Source organism: Aplysia californica, unplaced genomic scaffold (genome assembly GCF_000002075.1).
Source record: "Aplysia californica isolate F4 #8 unplaced genomic scaffold, AplCal3.0 scaffold00265, whole genome shotgun sequence".
Classification (NCBI taxonomy): domain Eukaryota; kingdom Metazoa; phylum Mollusca; class Gastropoda; order Aplysiida; family Aplysiidae; genus Aplysia; species Aplysia californica.
Window position 1 is genome coordinate 191,225 of NW_004797535.1, and position 11,292 is coordinate 202,516.

Sequence of the window (11,292 nt, forward strand, 5' to 3'; positions counted from 1 at the left end):
AGAGAGAGAGAGAGAGAGAGAGAGAGAGAGAGAGAGAGGGAGAGAGAGACAGAGAGAGAGAGAGAGAGAGAGAGAGAGAGAGAGAGACACCATTGATGCGCTGATGGACGCCAGAGTCGAGTACCAAGGGGGAAGATATGATAGGAACTTCAGAGTTCATCCGTTCATGTATGGCAAGACTGTCAGACAAAGAGCTAGGCACTCTGGGAACGATGTATCTGTATGCGTATGCGGAGAGAGAGGGTGAGTGGGTGGGAGAAGGGGAGACAGAGATTTGTTCTTGTTGGAGTAAAAAGAAGCACATCGACACAATCATGGTTATTTCGGGCATGGGGAAAGTAAGACAGACAGAAGCAATATATGTAGAGGGAAAGGGGGGGGGGGGAATGGTACCTACAAGTAGCGCCCTCCAGCCACCCCCTTACAAGAGAGTAGCATACTAAGAAAAGAACGAGACATTAGGAAAAGACATGTTTAATTAGAAAACAAAAGGAGCAAACCACACCGGGGCACCCGCCAACCGCTCACTTCTCGCTTTGCAACAGAAGGAAACAGAAGGAGCGCGAACACGCATGGTCCACTGAGTCTCTCCACACAAGCACGTGAAGCACGGTGAGTGTGTACACAGCTAGGAGCGGGAAGACAGAACAGATGGTGAGCTCTGGAAGAAGGATGGGGTGCCAGCAAGTTACGAGTAAGTAATAAGCGGGTTTGCTTTGATTAGGAAACCGTACGTGATGGTAGAAACAGGAGGGGAAAGGGGGAGAGAGGATGACGCTACATAGTGAGCGTGTGCGCTTGTTGCAAGGTACACGGGCACAGTAAAAGCTTAGTTCCAGCAAAGAATTTTACGGCACTCACAACACAAACAGGTCAAAAGTAAGTACCGAAGATTACAGGACTTACTAGTGAGGAACATACGCAAAGAAATAAAGACCATGGATGTTTCATGGGAAGGGTAGAGCAAACGACGCCAGAGCCCGACAGAAAGATGGAGGAGATACTCCATAAACATTTTCACATACAGGAATCGAACTCAGGTATGTGTGCTACTGCGACGGGCCCTAGCATTACACCATAGACCGACACTGTAGACATAGGCCTTCTGGTTTTTTCTCTTTAGGTAAAGAAGAACGTTTAATACTAGTAAAGAGCGAGACATACAAACAGGAGAGACACGGGAAAGTAAAGAAGTAAAAAGACGCACCAGTGCAACCCTACAACTCAAATCACCCATTTGGGTCTTCATACAGACCCTCCCCCCCCCCAAAAAAAAAACAACAACAAAGGACAAACTTAACTAAAGAAAATGAAATCCTCCTTGGCATATTATAGTTAATAGCCCGTCGCTGTCACATGTAGCATAAGTCCAACACTGGAAACGAGATGGGTGGGGAAAAGAGCCAGAGACAGTGTGTGCGTGTGTGTGTGTGTGTATGTGTGTGTGAGAGAGAGAAAAAGAGAGAGACAGAGAGAGAGGGAGAGAGAAACACAGAGACAGAGACCCCAGCAGACTCTCTTTTCACTCAGCTTAAAAGTGGCAAAGGAAAAAGGTCGCGCTGCAGATGTGGAAGATACAAAATTAAGTCGACAGTCAAGGAGAAGGGTGTGCGCAGGAAGCAGGCGAGACAGAAATCGATAGCGGGACAATTCAAGATTCTTTTAAGTTCATGTGCCGCCTAAAATTGGCAATTAAAGTTTGTCAGGGGTGTTGAGGAGAGCATTTTACAGTGATTACCTAAAACCCAGCTCCAGAGTGAGAAAAGGGGACAGAAATAACAGGTGAGGGATTTTGGTATAAGTTTGCAGCCCCTTCCAAGGCACTTTTGTTTACTTTTAGTGAGAATTTTGCAGCATTTGCAACACAAAGCCATACAAGTGCCGAAGAATATCATACGTGTTACCACAAAGTAACACACTGGAAAAGAAATGATATGGGCGAAAGCTATGTCTGAGTAACAGCCCACCACTTACCAACACTACAGACAAGTCCGGATAGCGAAATAGTAGCGAGAAGTAGATCGGCACGATAACAACTACATAATTTATATTAGAGACAGAGAGAGGGGGGGGGGGAGAGAGAGAGAGAGAGAGAGAGAGAGAGAGAGAGAGAGAGAGAGAGAAAGAGAGAGAGAAAGAGAGAGAGGGGGGGATAGAAGAAACATAGGGGAAAACACGAAGTAAGCACTAAAGTAAAGGCACCTTCCTAAATATCCCCTCCAAAAGAGTGTGATTAGTGTAAAGTGGCCGGAATGGAGCACAAAGAAAGACGGAGATCAGAAAAAAAGAGGAAGCAGCAATAAGGCATGCAACAATCATTAGGCCGTACAAGGACACTCCATCATACATAGACTTTCGCATTGAAACATTCCCCGCGGAGACCCCCACCAGTCGCATCTGCCTTCAAGTCCGAAGAGTGTACATCGTGGTGTTCTTTTATAATCTGAATTTCAAAAGATAAACTTTAAGTAGGATAGAGCCATGGCAACACTTCAAGAATCCCCCCTCCTAAGGAGTCGAACCGGGGCCATCTGTGTTGCTGCAGAATGATAGATAGATAGATAGATAGCATTTGTATAGCGCATATCCCCGCTCAACAGCGGGCTCTATGCGCTTTACACTATATTATTACCCCAGCAGACCATAGAACACTCCGAAACATTCTCAGCTTCCCGGGAAGCATACAGTGCAAGCAGCTGATTAAGCGCTCAAACACTAACAAACTGACAAGATCTTTCGCTGTCTATAGCCGGGTACCCATTCCCACCTGGGTGAAGTGAAGAAAATTCGTGAAAGTGTCTTTCCCAAGGACACAACGTCGGGCCCCTGACGGGATTCGAACCCACGACCTTACGGTCCGAGAGCCTAACCACTAGGCAAGTATAAGAATGCCGTTTGATAACAACAAAGTCAACGGGCGCCTATTACGGTGTTAGTTCATTACGAACTTTCATGTTCTACGTGGGGAGGGGTGTGTGAGGGCATCATTGATATGTTCATGTGTGACGTTTCCTCTAACTTACCGTCTCTTATCTTGACTCTTAGGAAAAGAAGCTTGTGCCACTATTTTGTTCTTTTTTTCCCTTGGGGGTGGGGAGAGATGGGAATCTGCATAGCCAACTTCAGAATGAACCCAGAAAAGAAAACTGAACACAAACAAAACAACATTAACCAAATTCCCATGGAGCACAGGCCATTCAACATCCTTCTAGACACACAAAACCCACCCGCAAAGGAAAATAAAAGGAACAAATAAAAACTTTATAAACGAAGCCACGGTCTTGCAAGCAACACGTGCTCAGACTCAGACGGCTCATACCCTTGACAAAACCCTCAACCTAAAACGCTGTCCCCCACTCCTACTCCCAGCCCAGCGATAATACCGCCGCAGCACCATAGCTCGTTATGAGCAGCACGCAAAAGTAAGGAGCGGGATTTGAGCTCCTAGAGTTCAAAGCCAGCACCGAGTGAGCATTCTCCACGGGTGGAGATGGACCTTGCGATAAAAGAGTCCGGCGAAGCGCAGTGTAAAAAAAGGGAGAAAAAGGGGGAGTTGGATGGAGGGGAGAGGGATGCAGAGGCCTGAGAACGGAGAGGTGGGCCGGCAGTGAGAAAACTGACCCGTCTGGGTCTACGGAAGTATTTGCCCGGGATCCTGTACTGGGAGATACAGCACAGACTTCTACAAACAAGAGGGATGTGAAGATACACGCACAGGACACCCAGACAATACTTCTATCAGCCCATGTTAGGTTCTCCCACCAGTACATAAATATGTGCTCAGAATCGTTGATTGCTTTCTGTTTACGCTTGACATTCCCTTTTCTCCTACATTGCCACTTTATGGGATTTTTCTCTTCCGCACTAAAAATTAAGAAAATGCACGAGTTCACACGGTTGCATTATTAATTATAACACCCCCAATTTTCTCCCCCCCCCCCCCGGTACACATTATCACGGTTATTAAGTACTGAGAAAAAATAAGGCGGAAACAACAGTACCACCCGATCCCTTCCTCAAAGGTGCCTTTGAACTGCATATTCTGACAAAACACACAACATAAAATTTTGCATTGCCAAAGTAAATTTGTATGAACAGAAGCGGATAAACGCGCAAGTTTTCCTGGGCAGGAGCCACTTGGCTCGGCATCACTCTGTTAATTAAAATTCTGTCTAAATGGCAGATAGCAAACAAGCTTACCAAGACAAAGACAGGTTGAGCAGATACAAATGAGTATTTTTTCTCTTTCTTCTGGGGGGGGGGGGGTTGTTTTTGTGAGAGTTTAACAGTACTTGGAACATATTACATCTTATAAGTGTCTAAGATCAAAGGAGTTACAAGAAAGCAACAAACCAAACACAAAAAAGGAGGAGGAGAAATAATGAATTTAAGCGGTTGACAGGAAAGAAGGAGAAACCACACTAGACAAACCTTGAAACCAAGAGAGTGACAAATTCTTACAATGAAAAAGGGAGTGCAACAAATATCTGTCACAACATATAATAAGTAACAAATTACATACACGAACGTACAATCAAATATATGCACATAACAAAGAAGACATGTTCAATACCATAGGATTGTCTTGGAAACAAGTACAAGGAGGAAAGCCTTTTTTCATAGTTTAGAAAGAATCATAAATCATGAGAGCAGATGTAAAGCCAGAAAGCAGCATAGACATTGAAGATAAATAATGAACGAAAACATGTCACTTCATGTGAAATAAAAAGTCACATAACCACAACATTACCTGCATTTCACCAACAAAAAATTTTGTCCAGCGGGGAAATTGGAAGAAGTTGGAAGTGTACATTGCGCAGCTACTCCAATGGCTTTTTACCCAAAATCTGTTGGAACGTTCCAGAACCGTTCATTTGATCCCCCATTGCTAAGTTCTTCCATTAGATGGATTATGCATTATAATTAATTGCAAGTCTTTACTCCACAGTTAAATACAAAAATACAATAAAAAAAGGACTTGTTATTAAATGATGATTAAGAGAACAGTAATATTAAACCGTGTACATAATGAGGGGTGGGCATAAAAAAGCAAACAGAAATATTAGTATTTTTTAAAGAGAAGGACAACACTGCCCATTGGTAAGATACAATCATAGAAATGAATGAGTTCAAATCGGTTATTTTATAAGAAAAGGAGCATTAATGACGACACACAAATAACGCCACAAACAAACAGTGAAAGAGGACCCTTTTAAACCTTTTTGGAAACAGTTTGTACAATATTTGTGGAAATTTCACAACAAGAAAAGCCAGAACCAGGTTGCTCTTTCGCCAGTAATTTGAAGATCTTCAGGAAAAATTTGCATCATACACAGACAGGTAACTGTGCAAGAAAAGAACAAACACTTTTCAAAACAGCAAGTTTTTCCAATTTCAAAATTTACAAAAGGAGTCAGTCAAATTTGGTCATTTCAACATTCAGTTGACGACCGCTTTGACCAACAAAAAAAAAAAGCGATAGCAACAACCATTGTAACATTATATTATAAGGGTCTACAAGAAACAAGTAGGCACCTTATCAATCACACATTATACACATGATACAGTGACATTATCAGACTTAACAACAATGCAATACTGTGTGTATTATAAAATTAAGAAGTGAGCTCAGCATGTGTGTTTTTTAGCCTGCAGTGAGTGCGGTCTGCAAAAAAAACCACACTAGTTACACAAGAGGTTTTTTTAACAGAAATAAAAAATGCAGTTGATTAACACTTTGTGATTATTATAATACTAATATTATTATTAAATATGACACAATTAGTCGTGCATGCAATAATAAAAACGCAAAAAAAACCTAAGTGAATGACAAAAAAAGTGTATATTTTCTCAGTAATTCTCTCAGCTACTCTTTGACTTTACCTTGAGCTCTGTCATTTCCCAAAACATGGATTAGTAAAATTTAACAAAAGTATTTAATAGTCAATACACTACAAAACACTGATCATGTGAAAATGGACTCTGCTTTTCCTATCAAAAGTGAACAAAAAAATGCAAAAAAAATCAATAAATTTGATCTTATTGACATTACCACTTCCCGGGTGATTTCCATGCAGAAAATTCGAATTTTAATGATAGGACCATTTTTTAAAAGTTAATAGGGAGTGTATATAGATCCGGTAACCGGGAACAAAGTCACAAAGTATACAGACCCGGTAGGGGAACTCTTTTGTGATTTCGGAGAGTTATAGCGCCCTCTTGGCTCAGGGTTGACCTAGGTTCTTCTAGATATCTATGGCCTAGGTCTAGATCTAGGCAGACAGACATAAATCTTTGATCTAGTTTCGCGGCTAGCCTAGATCTAGATCTTTATATAAATGAAGATTGCGGATGTCTTTTCGATGAACGATCGTTTTTCCTCCGTTTTGGAGTTCGAGGAATGGCAATTTGAAGAAAAGAACAATGTCATAATTTCAATCGAGCAGCCACCCTCTCTATTTCTCTGCCTCTCTCTCTCCTCTGTGTATCGCTCCCTTCTCTTTTTCTTTGTTTGTCTCTGTCTTTCTTTGTCCCCACCTATTTCCCACTTTATCTTTCTCTCGTTCCCTCCTGCCAACTGGGGCATGTCATACATTTTGCTAGCACCTCTCTCTCTCTCTTAGCTCCAGATATCTCTCCTCTCTCTCTCTCTCACACACACAAACACACACACACACACACACTAGATTTCTATCGGGTCTGGGCGCTGAAACTTTCCGAAATCACAAATGAGTTTCCCTACCGCGTCTGTATACTTCGAGACTTTGTTCCCGGTTACCGGGTCTGTATACACTTCGAAGTTAATAAGCTTTTAAACCTAGAATCTACTTTATTTTATTCTAAATTTAAATGGTCAATTCTGACACCATGTTTGTTGATACTGACATTACATCATTTATATTTTGGAACCTACCATTCTACTGAACACAATAAATTAACAATGCAAGCCTTTGAACTGGTAATATCTCTGAAAACAGTTTGGAGTTGTAACATTTTGCACTCACATGCATAGGCTTTTATAGAATCTATATCTAAATCTCTGGTATTTGATTTAATTTATAGGCAACTATTCAAATGTATATATATCTATGACCTATGCCTCATGAACCAGTTTTTTCCAGGAAGAGATCAAAACTGCCTTTAAAAAACCTGAAAAACACACATCCTGTAGACAGTAGACTACAAGTACAAGGCTCCTTTAGATTAGGCTTGAATTACACTACACTAGAGCCTAGAGCAGCTACAACTTTTATCACTACTTGATAACTATTGCATTAGCCTATGATAAGCTTTGGACTAAGACTATGGGGAAACTTCTGAGAAAATGTTTTTAGCGGTGGTGATGACTAGCCCAGATTTGGCATCACCCTTTGCTCTAAACCGGGAAATCCACTCCTTGATAAGGGTTTATATCCGAAGCCCTTTGCCAGCTGAGTGGGAGTAAGGAGAATTAGCTACTACTATCTCTTGTTGACACACTTGTCAATGTAATCTCTGAGTACACTTGACCATGTCAACCACGGCTTCACACCTGATAGCAACATGGGATTTCTTTTTCGATAATGAACTTAAAATAGATTAGGATCTCTTCCACGTAAAAAAAAAAACCCTTTCTTTTCTCAAGAATTGTAATATCTAGATCAAGGCTTGGTTGATTTTTGTACAATCAAATTCATGGTACAAATTAAGGCCCTTCGATAAATTAAATTAAATAAACCAAAACCCAAGCTACTTTTGTCTGCAGGAACTTAGCTTAAGGGTGAAGTCAACTGCCTACACTGAGCAACAAGAAATCTGAACCTGATAAACTGATACACAAACCATAGAGGCCTAGATCTATATAGGCAGAGTCATTTTGATTCCTTTTTATCAAATTAACATGTCATTGTCATTAATGGCAAGATAGTCTAGGAAAGAAACCTACCATCCATATATATTGCTTACTAAGATCTAGATTTTCTCTGCCTTCTTTTAATTCTGTGAATGCCATGCTTTTACTAAAAAGAACCAAAACCCAAAATTAGATCTCTAGATCTAGATCTAGATCTAACCGTAAAAACATAGATCTAAATCTAGAAGCTGCTTATACTTATAGGCCAGGCCCCTATTTTAAAGTAGGTAGTGTCAATTGCCACCGAGTAAATTGGAGTTGGAGCTCTTTTACGTTGGTGGGTAGATCTGGCTTATTGTTGTGCTCGAGTGCTCGGTGTTGTGCGTTCGCCTCTCTGTCCCACTGTGTGTGTGTCTTTTCCTGACCCCCGTCTCCTGATTTATGTTCCCTGATTCAGGCCTGATATAACGTGAATTCCGGCTTGAGTTCGTGTGCGTTTGTGACCTTCTACTTCTAGATCTAGAATTGTCTGTGTTGGTTCTACACCATAGTCTAAGTGTGTAGGCTAAGGCTAGTCTCGATCTAGATCTAGATATGTCTCATTGAAAACACGCCAAGTTGGTATCATAGCTCTAGACTAGTCATCCAATGAAATTAGTTGAGGACAAATTGACCCATTAGACACACATTATGTATAATGCTAAAGATAGTGTTGTTTTCAGACTTGAAACCACTTCACTCGGTGGCAATTGACAAAAAGTCAATTTTTGTCAGTTGCCACTGCGTCACTCGGTGGCAATTGATGCTACCTTTAAAGTAGGAAAATTTAGGAAAATACAGCCTAAATCTACTTTTTTACTGATCTAGAATCTACATTTAATTTATGGCACAAAGTAAAGGGCCTACCAGAGCCTACCCTACAGTCACAGTATTTAGCATCACATATGACAATTTGGATTTATAGATACAAAATATAATGGCATGTAATAGAGTCTACATGTAGAATTCTAAATCTAGATATCTAGATCTAGATCTATTCTAGATCTGCGTGGACTGTGCAGGCCTGACCTAGAATCTATTCTAGATCTAGACTAGTGCATAGAACATGAACAACGTTGCCAATAATATAGAATCTAGATATCTAGATCTAATATTATCATTGTTGAGGCTGAGGGCAACATGATACATGGGGTCATTCTAAAATGGGAGTCGTTCTAAAATTCATTAATTTTTTTAATCGAATACAAAATACAAGGTAAAAACCAAGAATTCCAGAAAAGCAACAAGCAAGGGGGTTTAGGGGAATTATAATATGTGCTAGCCTATTTTCAAGACAGCCAAAACTAATTTCGTTGTTTCTGCATGGATGATCACCACCACCAAAGCCTCGACTAACTGGCTCCAAGATTTTGCTCCTGGGCAATCCACTACACCTCAACTGAAAAGCCCTCTTCCCCTCTCCAATCGCTCGGCCTGAAGAACTGAAGGGTGCTATCTTTTCAAGATGGCTGCCAAGAACCGAAAAGCGATGCAAAGGAATGCAACCGTTATTCGCATACTTACAATGTCTAAAAACTATAAACCGAAAAATAATAGAGGTTCAACAAATGTTCAACCAGTTCGGGAAATAAATTAGCCAAAACTCGGCTTCTAAACAACTTTTAGAGGCCATTTGCGAGGCGACCCCGTCTCGTAAGAAAAGGCTGGACCGCACCTACGCCCCAGAGTGGCGGGGTCGCAACAGGCTTCTTTTTTTCTTCCACATAATACGCTACGTATCTTGTATTATTTGTTTAAAAGCCGACATACACTGCAAATACGGCGACTGAGAGGAAAAAAATTGAGAGGAATTACTTTCCAAAAATCACTTCCACTTTTGTTAAGTTACAAACTTACCTTCATCTAAAATTTTCTCCGTGTGAATGAAAACATTTGGCAGAGCTTGAATTTGTTTTTTATCTTTTAGTAACTGTGCTAAATACTCAGGCGTGTTACGGTCGTCTTTGTTAGTTTCAGTCCCCATGTTAACAAGCTTTGAGTTCTGTAGCAATCTACCCGAGTTAAGAAATGTTAGAAGGTTTTTCCAAGCTTAACAAACCACAACTCCCTAACACGGATCCCCCCTCTTTCCATCAAACTTTGTTTATGAACACGTGGGGTCACTGCGCATGCGCCGACTTGGCTGAGCGCTCTCGACTTGTCGGGCGAGGGGGGTGAAAGGTTCGCTGTGTGGACCCACTCCTCCTCTCTTCTGGCCTAGCCTAGCCTAGGCCTACACGAGCGCACAACAGGAGAGGGCTTGAAAGAAAGAGAGGAGAAAAGAGGGAGAGAGAGTTAGAGGGAGGGGGGGGGGGGAGGGAAAGGAAAAGGATTATTTCCTTGCTTAGACTTTCCAAAGGAAAAAGTCGGTAATCCTGTTATGAAATTAAGCAACTTCGGACCTCCTGCATGAGAGAAATGCAATAATTGGAATGTGGCTCTTTTAAGTTGGCTACTGTAGCTAAAACAAAATCTATGTATTATTTTGAATAAGTCTCTTTTCAACGGCCAGCCATTTATACATGTACATATGATATTTCACGCTGCTACTGTTGTACAAAATGTGTATCGTCACAAAGGGGGAAAATGAGAAAAGGGACTCATACAGAAAGAACACCCTCCCCCCCCCTTTCCCTCTATATATCTATTCTATCTATCTATTCTTCTTCTTCTTCTTCTTCTTCTTCTTCTTCTTCTTCTTCTTCTTCTTCTTCTTCTTCTTCTTCTTCTTCTTGCCTCCCTCAGAAGAAAAAAAAACTTGGGATGCGCTGGGCCAGGCAAGCCTGCATTTCTCATCAAGAACTTTCTCGCTGACTCGATCGCTCCTCCTCGGCACCAAGAGAGATGATAAACGAGCGAGGGTAAAAACGGAGGCGAAAGTCGAGGACACATGAAGGGAGGTTTGGGGCGGGGGGGGGGTATGTGTATGGTGATAAGGGAAAGGGATGGGTAGAGGCAGGATGGCGTCTAGCGAAGGGTATTATATGAGAACGTGTAGCCAGCAGCTAGCTCGGCGAGGGAGGCATAGCACGCTTCACTGATTTGAGGAATGCAGTGACGGGCCTCATCTCGGAGATTACAAAGCAACAGTAGTAGGAGCTAGCTCCCCCGTCTGTGTCTACTGTCTGCGGGAGGAGGAGATACCTCTAGGAGATGCCGCTGGGAGATACATGATACTCCTAGGAGATACCCTCTGACGTCTGCACCAGGTACCTATATCGTGTGCATAGGGAGGAGATACCCCCACCACCAGATATACCTCTACGGTCTACCTTTTGAAAAAAAAAGAAGTTATCTCTGGGAGATACCTCTAGCTCTATTCTCTACCGTCAGAGTAAAAAAAAAAGTTTCCAAATTATTATAGTGCAAGGGAAAACCCAGAGTTAAAATAGAACTGAGTGTTTCACGGGTCATAGGTAAGA

General features: G+C 41.7%; 1 protein-coding gene across 1 annotated transcript in view; it reads right to left on the reverse strand.

The window, feature by feature from the left end:
• The window catches only part of LOC101861895 (protein quaking-B), a gene marked incomplete in the record, with an annotated part of 112,750 nt that extends 102,721 nt beyond the window's left edge, over positions 1 to 10,029 (reverse strand). Inside the window, 1 exon segment of the mRNA XM_005100919.3 lies at positions 9,728 to 10,029. Within this exon segment, the coding sequence (XP_005100976.2) occupies positions 9,728 to 9,854 (127 nt within the window).
• Positions 10,030 to 11,292: the final 1,263 nt, after the last annotated feature.